Here is a 24,583-nt window from a genome sequence, read left to right as displayed (position 1 = left end):
CCAAAATTAACAAAATAATCTGGCCTGCAAATCTTGAGTATACCTGGTCCTTATTGTATTGTCCAAGATGACTCCTTCCTGCTATGGCAGTATCTCTAACTAATGTGTCAGAGAGCAGAGAGGGCTTCTGTTGAGCATTGCTGTAAGACCTCAGTTAAGGCATTGGGTAATCGAAAATATAGCTGTTGCTTCTTGTCCAGGAGGATCAAAGAAATCATGATCATGGCATGAACTAGACTGACATATGAAATGTGATAGAAAATGTACCTGTGACGATTAAAAAATGCAAGCAAATTTTTACTAGATTTAAGCAAGAGTTAACATTTCAAAGTTCTTGATTTGGTCATCCACTTTCCTGGAGTGGGCAAGATATTGATGGTATTCTCTGCAGTTAATTGACATATTTCAGAAAAAATATTTCACAAAATGTCATGCTGGAATAAATTTTAAGTGTTTAAGGTGCTACTGGACTCCTTCTCCTTTCAGGCTACTCTATCTCTACATTTTTACCTTACACCCTGGGGCAGGTAAAGAGGCCTGAATTATACCTACAGTAGTTGAATTGTGTGGGTACAGGGAGAGAAAAATGACTTCCCCCCCTCAAAAGTAATTTTCATTCAAATTTTGTGTAGATTTTAATCAATACAGTAGGCCTTGAGTTCTTGAACTCTGAGAACATCCATTCAAACATCCCTTGCTACTGTTCTTACCTGGTACCCTTTTGGCCCAGTTGATCATGTGTACCAGCTCTCTGTCAGCAAGGTTAGTCAACAGTGACATTATAGAAGCTTCACTGAAAGGCCTGCTGGAGTCGTATTCTGAGTAGACAACGGGTGGCTCGGCATCTAGCAAGGCACTGACCATCTGGTCTGCAGTCAGAGACAGGGTTGGAATATTTTTCTTAGTATGTTTAATAACCACGGGGCTTGTCCAGAGTGTGGGACTTCTGGCTTCAAATGTAATCCCTCCCGTCTTGCCATCATGCTCATCTCTTTGTCGTTTGTGTTTCATCATGCGGCCACCTCTGCGGTCTTTCCGAATCCCTGGAAGAAGAAAAGAGCATCTTAATTTCATCATCTTTTGCTTCTACAATGTTGTTGAAAAGTAAGTCTGGAAAGGATACCAAGTTTATTCTATCCAACACTCTGCCTTAAAGGAGTAGCAGCCATATATTTTATTATAAGCAACGGATGTTATAAACTTTTACAGAATAATCAACACCTTGATTACAATGTGCTACAAGCAGATAATAAAAATAAGAGTCATGGCTGGCCTGACTGTACAGGTGGCATGTGATCGGAGGGTTATTATGTAGCATCCATTGCAATATCACAAGGGATACATTGCTTGTGTTGTGCTGTTAACACAAGTGAAAATTTCATTCTTTCCATTTTTAAGAGACATTGATGAGTTTCCAAAGGATAACTCCTCAGTTGTAATCCTCAAGGCAATTTCAAATCCTGCTACAGAATGGAGACAAAGGGTGTCCTTGGGATTCCAAACCCATGCTCCAATTTCTGCAACTATGGCAAATGTCCAATATATCCCTGCACAATTCCTGCAGAAATCTTGCAATACAGCTCACTATTTGTACATTTGTGCATAAAGTAATCTCTTTCTTTTTGACAGAAGATATTGAGTGTATTAGTTTTCCTTTCTGTGCCCTCATAACCACAAAAAGACACTCATGTCCCTTCCACGTGACATCAGAAACCGGTTAATCAGTTACTGACAGGGGGATATATGGGTTACTTTTTACAAGTAGGTCTAACAAGAGCAAATTTGAGGCCAACCAACACAATCATACAATTCCCTGAATGATGCTTTCATTCAAGTTCACAAAAGATCCAGCTTCCATTCTGTAAGCTGAACATGGTCCAGCTTACAAGTAGCCAACCTCATCACATTAATCATCCAATCTCAGTCAACTGGTAAGATGGGGTGAAGCAAAAGTAATTTAATAAAGAAAAACTCTATTTAAATTACAGAGGGTCAAAGCAAATAACAGTAACTTTGTAAAGTAAGTGGCATATACTTTACAAAGGGACATAGGTGGTTCAATCAGACTAAGCCAAATACATCATCAGGATCACCTTTAGTGGACACTGCTGTATCACTAACAAAAGAGAATCTCATAGCCAGTAATAAAATTCATGCTACCACTCTTTGTTTCTCCACAAGGGAAAAAGCCCATAGCTTATAACAACACTGCAATTCTAAAGGCATTTAAGAAGCAGTTTCAAACTCTTTGCTCTGGAATGGTCCAAATTTAGTTAGTTGGGCTACTGAGGATTTACTGCTTTAAGAACTGCCATGACAATGGCTTGACGTGTCACTGAAGAAGATTAAGCCAAGAATTGATACCAAGCTTCTGAAATCTCATACAACCACCTGCTCTTCACAACAGTCTGTCAAAAATTGCTCAGAGGGTCATTATAGTCTGAAAGAGAATACTGGTTTTGAATCCAGGATACAGCTCAGTTAATTAGAGACAATGTAGTAAACTTAATGATGATGATTTGGATGAGACAAATGTTACAACTTTTAAAACGTGAGACCATCACTTACTCAGAATCAACTTCCACTTTGTTCAGTAAGGCTTACTCCCATGCAAATGTTCATCTGATGGCAACCTTATTTAGATTCTGCCCTTCTATCCATCAAAACTATTCATGGTAGTTTCTACAGAATATCTAGCATAATGCTGCCCTTAATTGTTGTAGAAACTAAAATAGCACTATTCTACCAAAATCTTCCAAAAAGGCACCAAAAAAGAAAGGAAGCATTTTGAAGTATCAGATTATTTCTTTCCGTAGCATATCAATTTGAGGAAATGGGACAGAAAGTAGGGGGAGGGTAATATAACTTTGCACCAAGCTGTCCTCCTAGTCTGATAGTACAATCCTATGAAGAGTTACCCCACTACAGAAACTTTGTAATAGGACTACCTGGTTAATCAGGATGGAGCCACAAGGTGGTGTAGTGGCTAGAGTGGCAGTCCAGAATTTAGGAAACTCAGGCTCGAATCACCATTCTGCCATGGAAACATCACTGGGTGATCTTGGGTCAGTCTCACACTCTCAGCCTAACTTACTTCATGAGCTTTATGTGAGGATAAAATGGAGGACAGAAGAATGATTTTGGGTCCCCATTGGGGAGAGAGAGCGAGGGAGGAAGGGAAGGATGATAGTTTAGTTCTGAATGTTTATTTAATTAAACCAGATTCCCTGCTCCTGATCCCTTAAGTGAAAACAATCATAGAAGAAAGCATATTACAGGTTTCATTTCAGGTGGAAGTGCTTTCTCTGAGAAGATTCTGGTGGTGGAGGAAAGTGCCATCAAGTCATAGCTGATTTACGCAAACCCCTGTTGGGGTTTTCAAGGCAAGAGACTAAGAGAGGTGGTTTGCCATTGCCTGACTATAACAACCCTTGTCTTTGGAAGTCTATCATCCAACGTGTAACCAAGGCCATCCCTGCTTAGCTTCTGAGATCTGACAGGGTTAGGGTTGTCTGGGCTATTCAGGTCAGCATGAAAATATTCTACCAGCTTCTTAAACTAAAAGTCTTCCCAAAAGCTATGTGTAGTAGTGTCTCTGTTCTTCAGGAAATCATGGGAATTACACTTGGATGGCATGCACTTCCCAATATATTTGGAGCCTTCATCTTGTTCCTTGTCTATGAAAACGAGCTACCTTCTAATGGTACAAATATTTTGCTCTGACTAGTTTATTCATTTTCTCTATAGAAAGTTGTTTCCTGTAGGAACCTCATTTCAACACAATATCTTTCACACATTTTCCAAAACAAGCTTCAAATACTTATAAATTTGGTAGAAATTTCTTACAAAGGTGGCTTTTTACATAGCAACATCAGACAACAGAACATTAAGATGAATTTATGAATTGTCTCTGACTTGCACCAACAGCTGGAAATGTTCTGACCCACTGAGATGAAGATTTTTAAAGTTGTAGATGCATCACGGCTCATATAAGATTTATAGGATTTTTAAAAAATGTTCCTAGCACTTCACTTCTCCCATAGAAGGAAAAGAAACAAGAAGAGATCATTATTAACTCTCTTGAACTAAAAGGGAGGGAGAGTGCTTTTCTCTGGAAAAAAGCAAATGCTTCTAATTTTTTTCTGTTTATCAAATTTTATCATGAGTTCCTCCTGATATCAAACAAGAAAAAAAAGAAATAGAACATGAGCAACAGACAAGACTCAAATTCCTGAAGGAGGACCCCCCCCCCCCACTAAACTGCCATTTGAATGAGTCACTAGATTCAAATGTAACCACATTTCTTAAGATGATGTTTTAATCTCACAGGCTGCAATGGGAAATATATAGGAAGATGCATGCTATTGCACCACCCAGTATCTCATGGGTGAAAACAGGACCTACTTGTCATAGCTCTTTTAAAAAGTAGACACCAAGGTGGCAAATAAAGTTTCACATGGGTAAGTGTAAGATGATTCATATTGAAACAAAAAATCCTGATTTTAAATATATTGCTTATGGGGTCTGAACAGAGACTGAATGAGATCTTTGGGAATTAGTGGAAAGTTTGATAAAAATGTCAAACCAGTCTGCAGCAGTGGTGGAAAAGGCAAACTCCATGCTAGGAATCATTAGGAAAAGGGTTGAAAATAAAATGGCCAATATTATAATGCTCCTGTATAGATCTGTGATGGTTCTGGCCACTATTTATTTATTTATTTCAAATTTCTATTCCGCCCTCCCCGTGAGCGGGCTCAGGGTGGATAACAACATATTAAAATACAAAATACAATAAAAACAACATATTCAGATCAGCAACCTTTTATTGGCATTCAATAAAACAATAAAACAATTTACAACAAGCAGGGCAGGAACCAAAAGGACAGCAAAATCAGTCAACAGAATTTACCGTATACTCCCTAATCCACATGGCAATTGAGAAATACAATGCAACTGTATATGTAGTGTGTGGACAATGATCTAATAGAAAGAAAGAAACTAATCCTCTTTCAGATTGACCCTGACGATTGATCAGCAGAGGGCTAATCAAGGAGTCCTGCATGTGAACATAAAAGTCGCAATAAAATAAAATATGAGTTATAGATTCGGGTTGTATCCTTCCACAAGGATACAACCCGTTAAAAGGGTAAAACGTTAAAACGTGCAAGCATAAAAGCTCAGCGTAAGCAAGGGGAAGACAGCGATGAGAAATAAGCGGCAGGGCTTTTGTACTTAGGGATGATTCCAAACTCCAATGGGGAGCAGGTCTTCTGTGCCAGAGAGCAGAGGGTTTGCCTATCAATATCTAGCAGTCTCTGTTTTAGGAATCTGAAAGCTTAGTTTTCCATTAACATTAAAAGGGAATCAAAAGAGATCCCTATAGACTGTAGTTTCCTCTGAATCAAGGAGGCCCATTTGGATGTGAAAACAGCATATTAAAATCCAATAAAAATCCATACACATTTAAAACAGGATGGTGGACAGCCTTCACAGGGAGGGTTAAGAATTTATATACCCCTTTCTTTTCTTTTCTTTTCTTTTCTTTTCTTTTCTTTTCTTTTCTTTTCTTTTCTTTTCTTTTCTTTTCTTTTCTTTTCTTTTCTTCTCAGGCTGGTGGAGGCCCAGCCTCAGCCATATGCCTGGTGGAACAACTCTGTCTTGCAGGCCCGGATAGTAGGCCCTGCTGGACCCTGGTTTCAGCAGACAGAGTGTTCCACCAGGTGGGAGCCAGGACCGAAAAGGCCCTGGCTCTAGTCGAGGCTAGGCGGGCCTCCTTGAGGCCAGGGACCACCAATAGTTGTTTGTCCCCTGATCGGAGTGTCCTCCGGGGAATATATGGGGGGAGACAGTCCCGTAGATACGCTGGTCCCAGTCCTCACAGGGCCTTATAGGTCAATACCAGAACCTTGAATCTAATCTGGTACTCTACTATATCTCAAAACAGACATTGTAAAACTGAAAAAAGTACAAAGGAGGACAACAAAGATGATTGTGGGGTGGAGCATCTTTCTTACGAGGAAAGACTGGAGAGCATGAGACTTTCCATGGCGGAGGTTTATAAAAGTATGATGGGGTGGAGAAGGTGGATAGAGGGAGTGTGTGTAAAAGCATATAGAAAGGGAGGGCTAGAGGTTGATTTTTCCTTCACAGGAAGGGAAGTAGACAGAGGATGGTCCTCATTTTCCCTATTTTTTATAGTAAAAGTGGGAGACTGGACAGGTTGCTCGCTGCTAGCCTCCTTTTCCAACTAAAACCATTAACCCAGAGTTGAAAAAGGAAAAGTCACAGGACAAGCAGAAAGAAAAAAATCTGACCAAACCAGTCCTTCCATGTGGAATACTGATCTGGAATGACTTGGGGCGCGTGTATGTATGCACACACCTGCTACCTTCCTGTAATATAACAGTGGGTTAACAGTTTTAATCAGAGAAGCCCCCAAAGCCTGGCAGACAGCTTTCTGAGCAAGATGAAATTCCTCCTGGTGCTCCTTGATCTGCTATCTTTGGAGGACTTCTTACTTCACAATGAGTGTCCCTAGCATCATAGCATTTAAGCAAAGAACAGCAGCAGCAGAAGGTCACTGAATGGGCATGAACTAGCTGCACGTGCCTGGGACCACCTGGCTCTCATTTAATAATTGCTTTTTCTTTTCAATTTTCACCGTAATCTGCATAATATGAGCCTTTGCGGCAGCCGGAGACTTAGAAAAAGGAGACTCCTCCTTCGTCAAACCCATACATGCATGTCCACATGGATATTGCCATCCTTTCCTTGCACTGTGCATAAAAATGCATAGAAAGAATTGGTGATACTGGCGCTGATAGCACCCAGGGGCTGTGTCCAGCCAGGGGTGTGTGTTGGTAGCAGCAGCGGCGGCGGCGGCGGTGCAGGGCTGGCCAGCTGGCGGCTGCAGCAGCTGCAGGCCAAGCCCGCCAGCTCCGTGGTGCGTGCCTCTGCCCCCAGCACCACCTTTGGTGCCTCAACACCCACAGCGCCCACCTCACTGCCTCAATGGTGGTGCCAGTCCTGATGGCACCATGCCATCTGCAGCTCCCCTCCCTGGTGCAAAGCAAACCTTTGATCTTACGAGCCACTCAGTGCCAATGCCATAACCCGACTGCCCAGGAAGTGCAGAAAAAAATGCACTCATACATGCCATGCACTCATCCCCTTCCCACCAATGGAGTTAACACTAGGGCTCAGTCTGTCCCTTTGGAGCCAGGGCTTTTTTTCAGCTGGAATGCGGTGGAACGGAGTTCCAGAACTTCTTGAAAATGGTCACATGGCTGGTGGCCCCAAGCGGCACAGAGGGCAATCTAATCTCCCCTCTGTCTGGAGATCAGGGGGCGGGGCCACCAGCCATGTGACCATTTTCTCCACAGGCAACCCACTGAGTTCCACCACCTCTTTTCCCAGAAAAAAGCCCTGTTTGGAGCCAATTGGTTTTATGTGCAGACAGACTTGCAGTTAAGGAAAATGAGATGCTACCAGACAGCTCCCAACTGCCTGGCCTCCCTGCGTGGCCTCTGCATGGTAAGTACCGAAACAAAACACACACATTTTTCGGTGGAGAAGGGAGTTGTTACAGCCTCATTTCCTGGATTTGGTTCAGCATTCTGGATACTGCTTTAATGAGCCAAACCATTGAGTTCTGTGTGTAATTTACGCTCATTTTTTAATGCACATCCTTAGTGTCTAGTCTTTGACCTGTTGTATGGTAGGAGCGTCTATGTACATTGCTCAAAATCTTTTGTCAGCATATAACACAAAGCTCCATGTTAAAAAGAGCTATAAGAGTTTTAAAAGATGATTGAACAATTTGATTAAATAATTGAAAAGGTATTTTAAAAGGTCTAACAGACAATGCAAGGTCAAGGTGCAAAATTTTGCAGAAAAATAATGATCAGAAGTGAGGGGAATTAATAATAATAACAACAACAACATTTGATTTATACACCGTCCTTCAGGACAACTTAATGTCTACTCCGAGCAGTTTACAAAGTATATTATTGTTAGCCCCACAACAAACACCCTGTGAGGTGGGTGGGGCTGAGAGAACTCTGAAAGAGCTGTGACTGACCCAAGGTCACCCAGCTGGCTTCAAGCAGAGGAGTGGGGAATCAAACCCGGTTCTCCAGATTAGAGTCTTGCTCACTTAACCACTACACCAAATTGACTCTCTTAAATCACAGAGAAAAGTGTTCAATAAAATATTCTCTAGTAAAGACAGATCCCGTGATGATAGATCATAAAAGAGAAAATTGCTTCACTGAAAAAAATTGTTTGGATGGCATTGGAGATGTATAAAAAAAGAAATGGCAGCTCTTACAGAGAAGAGAAGCGAATGGCTGGCAAAGATCATAGATTTTTGCAGCATTAGCATGGGCAAACCATATAGAATGAAAAATAAGTCTAGATTTGAATATGTGAAGAATGGCAAACTGATAAAAATACAAAGGTGGAGGAAGATGGTGGATTTGAATTTGAATCTTCAAATCATTTTATCATACAACTGATGTTGCCAAAAAGGGGGAAGTGTAAAAAGGTCACACCCCAAAACAGGGTTCAGTCCCACAGCCTAACTTTGGGGAAACAAATGTAAGGCTCACACAGGAAAAATCCTTTTTGGTGCTTGGCCTTCCAATGAAATTCTGATAATCACTATAAGATTTAGGCCGATTTCACACCACCTTAGATCTCGCGTCAGTTTTTCGCCTCTGCCACGCCATTCCCTGATCAGTTCACACGCGTCGTCTTTGAAGTCGCCATTAAATCATCATTGCGTCGCCCCAGCCTATTGCACTTTTGTCACCGTTTTTTTTTCTTTCGAGTAAGAACCTCCCCCCCATAGATTTCAAATCTTCTCCTGACCCGCCTCCAAATTAAGGATCAACTTTCCGCCCTGCCCTTGTCCAACCCTTTTTTTAAAAAAAAATGTACGGTGTCGATAGGTCGACATCTCATTATATTGCTTTCATTTTCAGGTACTGCCTAGAACTCTAATAGCACAGTAGTAACTTTGATCGTTAAACCATGAATATTTATTCATTCACGGGTCAGCGAAATCAATTCTCTGGTGATGGACAACACGGAATGTGCTGCCAATCTTTTCGTTGCTCCCAAGTTTGCAAAGAAATTATGAAGCTCAGCTCTGGCATCCTGCTGCAGGGCATCCTTACCGAACCCCCTTTCCCCTGGATATTTCACGCTTCTCGCTGGCCGTTAATTATCCTGTGGTAATAGGGACAATCTGACCAATGACCATCGAGGGAGGGAATGTGTCTTCATTAAATCAAGATAATTGCACGTCGATATATCATCCTTTCCCCCTTTAAAAAAAAAAGAAAAGAAAAACCCGGAACTGGTCGGGTTTTCCCCGCCCCTTATCCCGTCTTTTGAAATGGGGATGTGATCATTGTTTTGCGTGGTAGAGGTGCTGATTAGGGGGATGTGAACATGGTTTTGCGTGAGAGAGCCGCTTTTAGAAGGCTGATGTGGACAACCGAGTGAGAAACGCGCCATAAGGGACTGTGCAATCATTGCACAAGAAAAACGGGAGATAAGGTAATGTGGAATCGGCCTTAGTCACAATTATCAGGAAAGTAGCTAAACATCTTTCATACGGGGTGGGGGAGAGCACCATGCTACAAGTGTCTGCTGACTCTGTTGTTAATTGATTTGTAGTTTTTTAATACAGAGCCATGAAGCCCAACTCCAGAACAGGAGCATAGTGGTGCAGCCCTAGCTGAGTGTGCTTGCTGGCTGCCTGAGGAAGATGCAGGAGGAAGACAGCAACCCAACCCAGCTGCCCCTCTCCACGCCTCTGTAATCATAAGGCTGATAGGCACTGCCTGTCTGCCTCCCCTTCCCCAGTCTAGCATTAAATCTACATACAAAGAGGGGAAGGCCTGAACTCAGCTTAGGTGGCACTTCTTTGCGAAAGGGCCAGGGAGAAGGAGAGCAGGACAGGCCCACTGGACTTCTGTGACCGCAAGAAAAACTGTTGTTCATCAACGTCTTTTGAGCAGGCACATATTGGAACTACGCATGCGCAGGGCAGCATGGAGAGGACTTTCTAGTTTCCAGAAGACTCCTAGTATGTGCCTCCTCCTAGCATGGAGAGACTTGGTTTTCTGCCAAAATGGTCATGTGACTAGAGGGAGAGGTGCGTGCTTCCCTCAGTTCTCCTGAGCCACGTAAGCATATAGAATAGGTAAAAAGAACTCATTGTGGGGCAGGAGGGAGGGAATATGTACCTACACAGAAGACATCGATGAACAACAGTTACAAGTAGGTGCAACCCAGTTTTCATCATCCGTCTTATGTGCAGTCCCACATTGGGAGAATAGCAAGCTACCCATCCAGGAGGTGGGAGTGAGTCTCTAAGCAAATAGAGAGTTAAGAACTGCTCATCTTACTGCCACCTCTTGTCTTGCATTCATATCCAAAGAGTAATTCTGGATGAAGGTGTCAGTGGAGGACCAGGTGGTGGCTGCACAAAATGTCAGAAAACGAGACACCTCTAGAGAAGGCAGCTGAAGACACTTGTGCCCTCATAGAGTGGGCCTTCGAGGGAAAAGGACATCAAACTGCAGCATGTTGATAACACAGTTTAATTACATAAGTAACCCAAGGAGACAAAGTTTGGGGTGATGTCTTAAACCTCTTCTGAGAGCCAGCAAAACAGACAAATAAAGCTGAAGTTTTGTGAAATAAAACAGTAATGCCCTAAAGGACATGTAAGTTGTGGAGGGTGTGTTCAGCACCAGTAGTAGGGTTTTAAAAAATACAGACAAGGAAATAATCGGAGACAAATGAAACTGGGACACCACTTTAGGTAAGAAGGAGATACTAGACCTTAAAACCACTGCTGGGGGAAAACTGAGTGAAAGGAGAACCTGCTCTAAAGGTGGCAAGTTCTCTGACATATCTGGCAGATGTATTTTTTACTAGGAAACAGGTCTTGAATAACAACAAACGTAAGGGGCATGAATCCAGAGGCTCAAAGGGAGATAACATCAGATGGGGTAACACTGGGGACAGATCCCGCTGTGGACAAGGTGGATATAAGTTTAGGAGTTCTTTAAGGAAACTCTTGGAAAAAGCATGAGCAGGAACAGTGTTCCCGACAACAGGACCACAGAAGGCCACAATGGCCACGAAATGGGTCTGAATAGAAGTGGATGACAGGCCAGTGGCCCTAATGGCCAATATATACTTAAAAACAGCAGGTAAGGGACAAGAAAATGGGGACAGTCCCTTGTATAAAACCCATGTAGAAAAATGCTCCCATTTGTGAGTATAAGAAGCCCTTTTGGAGGGTTTCTGGGCATGTAAGATGACCTGTGTGATCTCCTCAGAAGAAGTCAATGGGGGTGGGGGCTGATGCACGAGGCTGTCAGTTTGATCCTATTGATGTTGTGGTGTAACACTGGACCCCAGTGCAGAAGGTCGGGACACTAGGAACATGTATGAACTGATTCCTTGATATTGGCTAATAACAGGGAGAACAACACTTGGCATGACCAAAAGGGGGTCTCCAAAATGCAGTGGATACCTTGTGACCTGATCCTGTCCAAGACATGACATATGAAGGGCATTGGGGGGAAGGCACAGAAACAGGCACCCATTCAAGAGATCTGGAATGCGTCCTCCAATGATTGTGAGTTGCTGCCCACCAAGGAGCAAACAAAAAGTGTTTTGGCATTCTTGGACATGGCAAAGAGGTTTACTGATGAGGATCCCCAAAGACAGAAAATTGGGCGGATGTATTTGTCGGTTATGGACCATTTGGGATGGTTATGGACCATCTTGCTGAGGACATCTGCCCATGCATTGTCATTTCCAGCTATGTGAATAGCATGCAACAACACCCTATTGATGATAGCCCATTCTCATATCACTGTCACAGAATTGTAGGGACACCATTCCAACCTGTTTGTTCATTGTTCTTGTGTTGTCCATGCATACCTGAACAGTCCTGCCTCATAAGAATCCTGAAAAAGGAGCAAGGGTGTTACGGATGGCCCTAAGCTCTGACACATTAATATGTAGTCTGGTCTCAGGAGACAACCAAGATCCCTGAACAGAAAAATGCTTCATAGCCACCCCACCCTCAGGGACATACTGGTGGTAATAGCCTCTGAATCCAAGAATCTGAAGGGGACTCCCAACATCTAATCAGGGGAGGATATCCACCATATCCAGGACTTTAGTACAGACCTGGGGATAGACAAGCAGAGACTCTGTGAGTGAATGGTAGAGTTAAATCTCCAGATAAACCAGTTTTGGAATGGCTGCATATGAAGTCAAGCATGTGGAACCACTGAAGTGGTGGAGGCATGAGGCCCAGGAGTTTTTTGAATCAAAAGGGCTGTCTGAACCCTATTCAAAAGAAAGTAGGAGGCCAAAGAGTGCAAAGTCACAGCTCTATCCTCCAGTTAAAAGGCCTTTGCAACTGTAAAGTTGAGACTATTGTTTAGTTTACTGTTCTGTAGCCATACATGCCACCATATATACCATATAACAATATTTATTTATTATTTATTTATTTATGTCATTTATAATCCACCTTTCTCACTGAGACTCAAGGCAGATTACACAGTATGAGATTAGTACAATCAGTATCACGTACATTTCAATACAGTATCAAGGACATTTCATAAACAATACCATAGGGTAAATAGATACAAGTTTAAAAGACACAGTATTAGCAAGAATCCAATACTGAAGCAGAACATAATCAATTCTAGGACTAAAATTAGACAACATGGAGCACTGGTGGTACATAAGAATACATATTTAAAGCAGCAGATAATATGTAAGACAATATAGTGATGAATTCTATGGTCCCTAGCTCATTAGCGAAGCATTAGCGAAGCATCTGAGACCCCGTCCCTACAATACAGCCCTCCCATTTGAGTAAAAAGCCTTTTGAATAGTTGTTTTGCATCATTTACAAAAAGCCAGGAGAGTGGGGGCTCTTCTGACTTCCTCAGGCAGGTCATTCCACAGGATAGGGGCCACCACAGAGAAAGCCTGTGTATGGGCTGCTGCTGACTTCATCTGTGTGCAACATCGCACCTGCAGGAGACCCTGTTCAGATGAGCAAAGCTGCCATGGAGGAACATAGAGAGGGAGGCAGTCCCGTAGGTATGCCGGACCAAAGCCATGAAGAACTTTGTATGTAATAACTAATTACATTAGTTTGGTGTAGTGGTTAAGAGCCAGTTTGGTGTAGTGGTTAAAAGCACGGGACTCTAATCTGGAGAGCCGGGTTTGATTCCCCACTCCTCCACAAAGCCAGCTGGGTGACCTTGGGTGAGTCACAGTTCTCTGGAACTCTCTCAGCCCCACCCACCTCACAGGGTGATTGTTGTGGGGTAACAATAACAATTTGTAAACCGCTCTGAGTGGGCATTAAGTTGTCCTGAAGGGTGGTATATAAATCGAATGTTATTATTATTATTAATACCATGGTAACTGATGGGTAGCCAATGGAGCGACTGTAGGATGGGAGTGATGTTCATACTCCTGCTCGCTCCTGATAACAGTTGAGCTGCAGCATTTTGCACTAACTGGAGCCTCCTAGTTAACTTAGATGGGAGACCTATGTATAGAGCATTACAATAGTCAAGCCTTGATGTTACCATTAGAGATGGGCATGAACAGGAAAAAACCCCAAACACTATGTTCATTGTTCATTGCCACCCATGAACAGGAACTCACAAACATTTATGAACATGACCTGTTCATGAACATGTTCATGGTTGGATGTTCGTGCAGGCTAGAATGGCCTCCTTTGGGACTTAGAGAGCCCATACTCGCAGGGAGTGTTCAGCAGGCTCTCCTCCAGCCATCATCCAAGTTTGGTCAAGATTGCAATACGAATATCGGAGTTATACATTCCCAACGCTGGCATCCCCAGGAAACTCCCATTCGATACAATAGGAGCAGGCACCAGGAAAGGTACCAAAATTAAATAATAGCTTGGTCCCAGCACCTGGCAGCAACCCTGGAACCTGAGGGTGGGGTGGGTAGATCCCTACCAACCACTCCCAGAAAAAATTCAAGCTCCCTCTCTCAAATGCCAGCAACAACTCTCTGCTGAAACTGAAAGCCAGAGCTGGGAGCACTGTGCCTTTTCCAGAGGTCCCATAGAGCAATACAGGAGGTCTGTGGTTGGTGGTCAGAACTGCCTAACAGGGTTTGGAGGGAAGAGATTGATGTTTCCAAGGCTACAGAACACCCCCTTCCCCCTGCTCTTTGCTCCCATGTAAAAATATGGGAGCCCCACACTTGGTAAATTGGGCTTAGATTGGGGTTTCCAGGGCAACAGTTCAGACAGAGTTCAGACAGTTCCTGCCTACGTTGCCAAGGGAATTGATTGAAGGTGCCAAACTGTCTGGCTTTACGAACGGCTGACAAACTCAACAAACAGGGCTTGGAATGAACACATGTTCATTTGGAACACAGCCTCACAAACAGCTTGCTCGCGAACAGCAGAACAGGGTGTTCATGGCTTTTTTTTGTTCGTATTGCTGTTTGTGCCCATCTCTAGTTAACATAGCATGGATCCAAGTGGCCAGGTCAGCTGTGTCAAGATAAGAAGTCATCTTCCAGGCTAGAGTGAGGTTGTAGTAAGCATTTTTTGCCGCTGCCGTAACTTGTTTTTCTAGTAATAACGCTGGATCCAGTATAACACCCAGGCTTTTAACTGAGTCTGCAAGGGTCAGACGAACTCCATCAAAAGTGAGGAGTACAATGTTCTTCAAGATCTCTGCTTTCCCAACAAGCATCACTTCGGTCTTATCTGGGTTCAATTTCAATATGCCACATCAAAAGAGTTAAAACATAAATACATATTTACATGGAAAGATAAAGCTTAAAATTTAAAACTGGGGTGATAAAAAGCAGCAGAAGGAAGCAGAAAACCCATAAAATTACACAAAATTACAGTTTGGCTAAAATTCTTTCAGAATTAGCAAAAATGAATTTCTTCCTTATGTTAGTTGAGAGAAAAGTAAAAATAGCAACTTTAAGAGTAACTAGAGGAGAAACAGCTAATAAAAATGTTATACATTCCTCATCAAAGTCAGAAAAGTTTACAAGAAATTGGTTCTGTAGTTTATTCCAGATGGACTCATAGAAGGAGCAGTGTAAAACATAGTGTGCAATGTCCTCCACCTAGTTAAGACCATATGGGCAGAGGCATTGTTCCACTGGTATTTTTTGAAATCTGCCCTGTAAATACACAGTTGGCATAGTTTGGAAATGAGCACTAGTAAAAGCCTTTCTCAAAGTTACATTAGAAAGGTCAGCTAAATAGAAAGAGAATAACTTATTTTTCTTAAACTGAGGATACCATAGGAAGAATTTAGATTGTCGAACCAGATCAATATCATGGAGGGCATCTTCTTCAAAGAGCCAGTTATGTAATTTGCTTGAGTCCCATATAACTACAAAATAGGGGACAGCAAATTAAACCACTGTTTCCCTTCCTTGTAGACCAGAAACAATATTTTACCAAATGGTCTTTGGAAATACTGTCAAGGGTGGGACTTTTGTGCACAGCCAAGATCTGAGGTGTGTTGATTTTGTCATTTGAGAGAATCTAGAATTTCCTTTTGGTGAGTTCTTTTTCAACCAAATCATGGAACAGTATGGTTTTTAATATATATATTTCATTAAGAACAATTGCCTATTACAGATTAACCTATGGTGGATCGAATATATGATCCCTGAAGAAGAACTTGTTTGAAACGAGTGTGAGACTAGCTGGTCCCTTGTTGGGTCTTTGCTGGAAAAAACAAAAAGCCGAATGCTAGAGGTATTCTCCTAATGGTGGCGAAAGGAGAACTGAGGGAAGCAGGTGCCTCTCCTTCACGACACATGACCATTTTGGCAAGAAACTGAATCTCTCCATGCCAGGGGGAGGGCACCGTAAAAGCCTTCTAGAAGCTAGAAAGTTCTCTCCACAGCTGGCCTGCACCTGCACAGTCCTAATGTAGGAATACACAGGAGACGGACAATGAACCAGAAGTGTCTACTTCCCCTGCATCCCAGCTCCTTACAGTTTGGAAAGTACCCTGAATCCATCATCATCATCATTTACAGGACACTGTGAAAAGTCTGTAAGCTGAGCAGAATCTGTGCTTTCTTTTGGGTGCTTTCAGAATGCAACCTCCTCCCACCTTCCACAAAAATTATGTGCTCGTGAACTTCACTGCACTACTCATAAGGAACATTTCAAACCTTCGTTTCAAAAGAAAGAAATACAAGGCAGCTCATAATACAAAATATGTTAATTTTTTTACACAATGAGGATTGTCAAGTGACGCCGCAGGCACAGCCAACAGACTTACAGTCTCTTGTACCTTAAACATGTTTGGTGGGTGTAGTTAACAGCAGGGAGACAATGGTGGGGTGCCAGCCAGGTCATCCGTTTTCCTCCTGTGAAAGGAGGAAAGAGCAGGAGGAAAGCAATCCGGCATGACTAGAGATTAGAGATGGGCACGAACCGAAATATGACCCAAAAACCCACATGAAACAGGCTGGTTCAGGGTTCCCGAACCAGGGTTTGTGGAAACTCCTTTTCCGGAACTTCCACGAACTTTATACTGGTTCGTTGGGTCGTATTTACAGGGGCAGTTTAAATGGCCATTTCCCAAGGGAAATGGCCATTTAAACTGTCCCTTTAAGGGACTTGCAAGGGCAAGTCCCTTTAAACTATCAGCTGACAGGTGGCAGGGGGGATCCCCCCCTACCGCCTGCCAGCTGATAGTTTAAAGGGACTTTACACAGCAGGTCACTTTAATCTGCCGTCTTTAAACTGTCACTTTAAAAACTCCATTTTTCACTCTTCTCCCAGAGGATGAGGAACTATTAACAAACATTTTGGGGAGCAATCTGTCAACCAATTACAGATCCACCTAACATCAGGGCCAGTGCCAGAGTTTCTGGCGCCTGAGCTGTGATATCTACTTGCACGCCCCCTCCCCACTAACCAATTTTAAAAAATAGAAGAAATGTAGGAAAAATGAAAAGCACAAAACTTGAAACTTTTACATTTTTAATTTAATTTTTATTTCTTAATTTAAATTTTTTAAATAAGTGCGAGAATAAATAACAACAGTCTTTGTTTTTCTTATTGTGACCCAGAAATCTATTTTGTGAGCAGAAACAGCAACTTGCATTAAAGTTTTGAGCACACTTCTGTGTGTGTGTGTGTAAAAAAGTTTCCCTCTCTCTTCCCACCTCTCTCTGAACCCAGAGACTCTTGGCAGTAGAAGGAGGACTTCCCTTACAGGGCCTGCTTGACCACCTTTGTCAGAGATCCCTTTTGGGAACTACCCTCCATGCTCATCCTCCCCCTCCCTTGGTTTTGAAGTGAGCAGCAACTGACAGCTAAGCATATGGTGTATAAATATTGAAATAAACTATTGAGGGAAAGGAGGAAGGTGGGGGTGATATTCAGAAACCAGGGGATGAGAGAAGGGAGGTGATAAAGAAGGGGCGCAGTGTGGGGTACTGCTCTGCTGGAATGAAGGGGGAGCAGCATTGAGATCAGCGAAGAGGAAGGGGGAGGGAGAACGAAAGGAAGAAGGGGGAAGGAAAGTAATAGAATTTAAAACAACAACTTTAAACCCAACAACAGTGATTTGCTCCTACCTGTCACACAGGGACTGAAAGGGAATTGTATGTGTCTCACCTCACTTCCTCCTTCCTCTGTGGTGGTGCACACACAACCAGCCACTCTTTCCACAAAAGCAGCAATTCCCCCCCTCCCCAAAAAAAAGCCTGAGGAAAGGTGAGAAGTAGAATTGATGCCAGCCAGGGAGGGGGAAAGGGATGTACTAAAAGGAATGCCAGGATTGCCCACTGGAAATAACGGGAGAGGCTTGAAGGCCCACTGGAGAAAATGGGAGCCAGGAATGCCAATTTACTTGCATGGGCTCCATTGAAATGCATTACAACACAAAAAAAGGGCAAGTGTCCAGTAGTGAAGAAGTGAGCTATGGCTCATGAAAGCTCATACCCTACCACAAATTATGTTAGACTTATAGGCGCTACTGGACTCTTGCTTTTTTCTACTGCTACAAACAAACATGGCTACCCATCTTGATCTATCAACACAGCCCCCTGAGTGGAATGACAGTCCCTGGGAGAAGAATCAGTGGTCTGGGACTGGAATGGCAGCAGGTCTGGAATGACAGGGGGTGTCATTCCAGTCCCAGAGCCCTGACCCTATTCCCAGAAACAGTTGTTCCACTCTTCGACCTGTCATTCCAGTCTCTGAGCACAGGTTCTGTTCCTAGAGGCTGTCATTCCACTCTGGGGCTGTCATTCCAGTCCAAGAACACTTCTGCTACTCCCAGGGGCTGTCATTCCATTGTGGTGCCAGTAATTCCATTTCAAGAATGTTTTTACTACTACCAGGGGCTGTCATTCCACTGTGCAACCTGTCATTCCTTCCCAGAGCACAGATTCTGCTCTGAGAGGCTGACATTGCTCTCTGGGAGTTGTCATTCCAGTCCCAGAATGCTTCTTCTACTCCCATTGCACTGCACTCTGGGGCTGTCCTTCCAGTCCCAGAGCACTGAACCTATTCCATGGACTGTTATTCCACTCTGAAATCTGTCCCTCTGGTCCCGGAGCACAAACTCTATAGCTAGGGACAGTCATTGCACTCTGGGGGCTGTCATTCCACTCCCAGAGTATTCCATCTGGTCCCAGAGACTTTCATGGAAAATCCATTCCACATTTTCTTTGCAACTTTTTTTTGCATTGTGATGCATTTCAATGGAGCCTAGGCAAGTAAATTGGCATCCCTGGCTCCCATTATCTCCAATGGGCCTTCAAGCCTCTCCTATTATTTCCAATGGGCAATCCTCTGTCATTCCTTTTAGTATATGGCGGGGGCGGGGGAGCAAAAAAGAAAGGAGGAAGCAAGGGGGAGAAAAGGTCAGATGGGAGCTCGCTGCTCCCCAGCCAGCTAGAGTCTCTCTTCCTTGTTCCACGTGGAAGCTTCAACCAAGGCTTAAACTGAGAGAGAGAGAGAGAGAGAGAGAGAGAGAGGAGGAGGGGGGAAATGGCAGAGAGAGAAATGTCTCTGCTGATTCTCTAGGTCCTTCCCGCTTTCTCTTTTCCCTTCTCCTTTGCTTTCTTCTGTCATTATTCTGTCTCATCCTCCCCCCCCCCGCCCAGTCCCCCAAAAGAAACTTATCACTTTTCCTCTGCTCCTTTCCAGTTTGTGAGGCGACAGGCAGGAGATAGGGGGGAATGCTTGGCGTGAGTGTGTCCTCCCAGCCCTCCCACTCAGTTGCTCCGCAGCACGTGCGCACTCACCCTGGTGCCCCCTCTGGCACCTCTGCTCCCGAGGCAGTTGCCCGACTTCCCTCCATTGATGCGCTGCCCCTGCCTAACAGTAATAGGATCCAAACCACATTTTACCAACTTGTTGACAAGGATATTACATGGAACCTTATCAAAAGCCTTATAAAGTTACTACCAGCAAGGTAGTAACTTTCTCAAAAAAAAAAAGAGGGACAAGTTTAGTCTGACATGACTTATTCTTGAGAAACACATGCTGGCTCTTAGTAATCACAGCCATCCTTTCTAAATGCTCAAGGACTGACTGGTGATTTGTTCTAAAACTTTTCCAGGTATAGACGTCAAGCTGATGGGTCGGTAGTTACCCAGAGCAGCCTTTTCCCCCTTCTTGAAGATGGGAATAACATTTGGCCACCTCTAATCTTCTGAAACCTCACCTATTCTCCAATAATTCTCAAAAATAATGGACAGGGGCTCAGAAATTACATTCATGAGTTCTTTTAGTACCCTTGGATGCAATTCATCTGGCCCTAAGCACTTAGTTCCATTTAAGAAAACTAGGTGTTTATGTACTACCCCTATGCTGATCCTAGGCTGTAACTCCCTTCCCTCATCATGTGTTTGTTATTGCCATGTTCAGCAACATTTCCCTCACAGAAGAAGATTGATGAAAAGTAGGAATTGAGCACTTCTGCCCTCTCTTCATTGCCAGTTACAATTTCACTTTCCTGTCCCTGCAATGGGCCTACCATGACCTTGCTCTTTCTCTTAACTTGAACGTAAGCAAAGAACTAGGTTTTTTTGTTTGTTTTTAGTATCTCTTGCTATCCTAAGCTCATACTGAGCTTTAGCTTTTCTAACATTCTCTCTACAAGCACTTCTAATTAGTTCTGAATATAGCATAACCCAAACAATTCTTTTGCTTTTTTTTCAAATTATGAATCACTTTTCTGTTTTTTGCAATTACCCATTGTGACATCCTGAACATAAAAAGTACAAGAAACCCAATTAAAAATGAAATATCACACTCTTAAAAGCTGACTTCCTCCAAGCTCTGTTTATGCATTTATCTATATGTTTCCATTGCTATTTTCTGTGTGCCTGTGTTTGAGGCACTATATTCCTGCTGGGGTATCATGGGATATTTCTTTCATTTTCCAGATAACTGCTTTTCAACATATTATATCTGCTATGCTGCTTAAATATTTACAATTACTTTCCCATTCCTATCTCCCAAGATTTATGCTACTGAAGAAACTCTGCTTTCTGCTTTGGCTAATAATCTGTTACATGTATTGGAGCATCTGAAATAGATCTTGGTTACATTCAGAAAGAAAGAACCCATCTGCCTTCTATGTATCCCATGAAGATGGTATCCAAAAGTATCCTATGCAGTTTGGCAGTTCAGACCCATGTTGCATGTGTTTGTGGATCAGACCTTTGGTCCATCAAGATCAGCATTATCTGCTCAGGCTGGCAATGGCTCTACAGGGTCTAGGGCACAGGTTTTTCACATCACCTACTGCCTGGTCCTTTTTTAGCTGGAGGGGGCCAGGGAATTGGACCTGGGACTTTCTGTGTGCAAAGCAGAGGCTCCTCCACTGAACCACACCCCTCCCCAGGATGGAGGGACAGTGGTGATGCTGTCTTTCCAGAGAAGGATTATATTAAAAGAAACGCAGGTTGACTTCTAAAAATGACAATTTTGAGTTAAATTATTACCCTATAGTAACACGTAAATCTTATCTCATGTGTTGACATCATGATGTTGAATGTTATCATGCTCCCACCAGAGACAGCAAATGATATAAAGCAGGGAACCTGTAAACACACATTTTGTTTACATTACAAGTTAATTGTTTTCCAGTACTGTTCCACAATGTATTGTACCTGAAAGTAATGTATATGGATTTGTCACAACAAATAAGAAATACTAGCATGAAATTATCTCACAAATTGTGTACATTTTGGCAAAATGATAGTGTTATGACCCTTACTTTCTCTAGGATAGATTTTGCCTCTAATCTTTCCCTTAACACCCTCTGGGTAGTTTGCTGCCATCAGGAATATTATATTCCAAGATATTTTATTTAAGTTTTCCCTTTTGTAACGTGCCTAAGCATCAGGCTCCTTCGTGGTTCTATGTGGCCCTGAGGATAGGAATGGGATATATCAACGACAGCTACTCTGGGTTATAAAAATAACAAAATAAACTTTAATTTTCTCAAGAAGCATATCGGTTTCATAAAGTAGTTCTCAGTTCTTAAAGTTACTTCATTTAAACTCATTCACACAGATCTCTTCTAAGGCTTCACACACAGTTAGCCTCTTTCTCTGACTCAATATTTCTCACAGACATGCTTAAATTTACTCAGGCTGCACACAGCTCGCCTGCTTTCCTCTGACTCTATATTCACAGAAATATTAAACCTGCTCAGGCAGGACACAGCTGGCCTCTCTTTCCCTGACTGAGTGTTCTTTCATAAACATGCTCAGTTCAGGTTCCACACAGGTTATATTTCTCTCATAAATACTTCAATATACTCAGGCAGCACACAGCTAGCCTGCTTTCTTCTGACTGAAACTCTTGTTCTTCACTCCCAGTCTCCAACTGCATTCAGTCCGCCCACACTCTTAGTCATCAACCAATCATATCGCTCACTCATCCCTCTCTTTCACTCCCTCTCTTCACTTATCTCACCAAGCATTTAAAGATACATGCACACATTTACTTGAAATCATTACAGATAGTCATACCGTTGTCAAAATAATTCCAGAGATCTTTTATCTTTTTTTCCAGAATGTAAACTAGATTGGCTTACAGACCATTCTATGATTATTTGTGTATTGAATTTCATTAGTATTAGTAGGTGATTAGTATTATTTATGATGTCTACAATATCTAAACTAGATGTTATATAAAATACACATACCCTTCCTTCAAACTTCCATTCTAAAAATTCAGTCACATAAAGGAATGGATGTCTTTGTTTTCCAATGCCAGAACAAAAGGAACAGGATGATCTCCCTTTCAGTGTTCCTGTTGGGATCGAAGTGGTTTAACTACCCTGCAGCTATTGATTCGTTGGTTAGAATTACAGCGATCCTCCCTGCAATTCTGTAAATCAAATCTTAAAAGGGCTTATTTTTTCACAACATGTTAGACACTCGAAACAAAAGGGCTTTTCTTACAAGAATGGGAAATTATAGCAGTTAAGGCTAAGTGAGCTAAAATGTACTTCTAACCTTCATCTCCTCCAGCTCCTTCCAGCTTCCACCCAAAAGCACCCCCCACACACACACTCCCCCCTCTGTAAGGCAGATTTTCCTGCCAAAATTCACTTTCTCTGCTTTGATTGAGTAGCCACAAGTAGCGTGTTAATTTTGAAAGTCTGTTTGTCCCACTCTGACACGCAGATATAATTTTGGCTTTTTAGCCCAGCCCAGAAACTTGATGGAGAAAAGCAGGAGCCCTCTTCCTTTTTGTTGGAAATGGCATTGGAGACTGTATAACATTCAAAAAGAAATAACATCTTTATTTAACAGGCAGGGACTGAATAAGTGTAGTCAGAGGATGAAAATGCAGAGGTAAAATTTTGTTGGTATTACAGAATATACTTTGTGTAACAGGCAAAACAGTATCTTGAAGCTTATTTTCATATATTCTTGGTTCTTAACAGTGACAGGGGTTTTACCTAGTAATTTAGGTACTGCAACAATGTTTCTTCAGGAAGTTTCCTATGACAGTTGAGGTTTTCTGGAGCTAGTGACTTTCTCTGTGTACCTTACTCGCTCCTCTTTTGAAACTAGAAGGTATTTCTATCTCCTAAGTAGATTAAAATTGTTTTCCCTTCACAACAAACCCAGATCCTCCTCAGAGCCAAACTTCCTTAGAAAACTAGTCTGGAATTAATCTTCTTCTCAGAAGATATAACCTTTTGGGCTTGAAAGAGAGTCTCAATCTACACACATCACTCTTGCCAAAACACACTCCCAGTTCTCTAGTGTCTGGGTAAAGCATACTTCAGCTTATACTGACACTTAGACTTTGAATTCTTAGAAGCCTTCCTCAAGACAGTAACACTACAGATAAGGCAAAGGAGTCTTCTCCCTTCAGAGCCAGATCGAGGGGGGGGGGCAGAGAGGGTAGTCTGCCCCTGGCGTTGCCAGGGAGGAGGCGCCGGGAGCAGCTGCCAGAGCGCGCAGGTGGCAGCATGGGCAGCCTCACAGCCTCCCACGCTGCCTTTTGCCTGCCCCATGGGATGGGGCTACCGGCTTGCCATGCACCCCCTATCCTGCAGGGCAGGCAAAGGGCAGCTCGGCCGCCCATGCCATTCGCCTGCCCCGCAGGAGAGGGGGCAGCTGGCCACCCCCTGTCCTGCGGGGCAGGCGCATACTGCGGGCAGCCTCGCGGCCCCCTGCACTGCCTTTCGCCTGCCCTGCAGGACAGGAGGCGGCCAGCTTGCCGTGCACACCCTGTCCTACAGGGCAGGCAAAGGGCAGCGCAGCCACCCATGCCATTCGCCTGCCCCGCAGGAGAGGGGGCAGCCGGCCGCCCCCTGTCCTGCGGGGCAGGCGCATGGCATGGGCGGCCTCCCCCAGCAAGCCACCCGCCCCCTGTCCCGCGGGGCAGGCGAAAGGCAGCGCGGGGGGTTGCGAGGCCGCCCGTGCCATTCGCCTGCGGAGAAGCGAATGGCGTGGGCGGCTTCCCAGCCCCGCACGCTGCCTCTGGCCCCACGTGATGACATCACCAAAATGATGTCATCATGCCGCTGCCGGGAGCACGTGCGCGCTGTGCACGCGCGTGAGGCTGGACTAGGGTTGCCCGGGCGCCGGCAACCCTAGATCTGGCCCTGTCTCCCTTCACTCTAAAGGTGAAACTATCTGAATGTTCTTGTCAGATTCCCTGCCTCCAAATCCTGTCAGAAAACCAATAGATAGCCTTCAGACTAGTTCCAAGTAACCAATCAGAGAAGAGGGATCAGCCTGTCACTCAAGTGCTCCATTCTAGGGAATAATTAATACTTCCCGTCCCAGTTCTCTGGTTTTGCTGCACTTCAGAAATTTACTGTAAAGTGCAGTCAATCACAGCAGCATTAATAATAATAAAGAGCCATCAAGTTGCAACCAACTCATGGTGATCCCTCATGAGATTTTTAGAGCAAGAGATGAACAGGGTTGCTTGCCATTGCCTTTCTCTGCAAAGCAACACTCATCTTCCTTGGTGGTCTCCCATCCAAGTACTAGAGTC

General features: G+C 43.4%; 1 protein-coding gene across 2 annotated transcripts in view; it reads right to left on the bottom strand.

The window, feature by feature from the left end:
* ESR1 (estrogen receptor 1) overlaps positions 1 to 24,583 on the bottom strand; it is a 365,081-nt gene that overhangs the window by 114,931 nt on the left and 225,567 nt on the right. For both annotated transcript variants that reach the window (XM_055003067.1, XM_055003122.1), the window contains exon 5: positions 711 to 1,043. In XM_055003067.1, the coding sequence (XP_054859042.1) occupies positions 711 to 1,043 (333 nt within the window). The remainder of the gene's footprint in view (positions 1 to 710; positions 1,044 to 24,583) is intronic.

The sequence above is a fragment of the Eublepharis macularius genome, chromosome 1 (genome assembly GCF_028583425.1).
Source record: "Eublepharis macularius isolate TG4126 chromosome 1, MPM_Emac_v1.0, whole genome shotgun sequence".
Taxonomy (NCBI): domain Eukaryota; kingdom Metazoa; phylum Chordata; class Lepidosauria; order Squamata; family Eublepharidae; genus Eublepharis; species Eublepharis macularius.
This window is presented reverse-complemented; position numbering and strand designations above follow the sequence as displayed.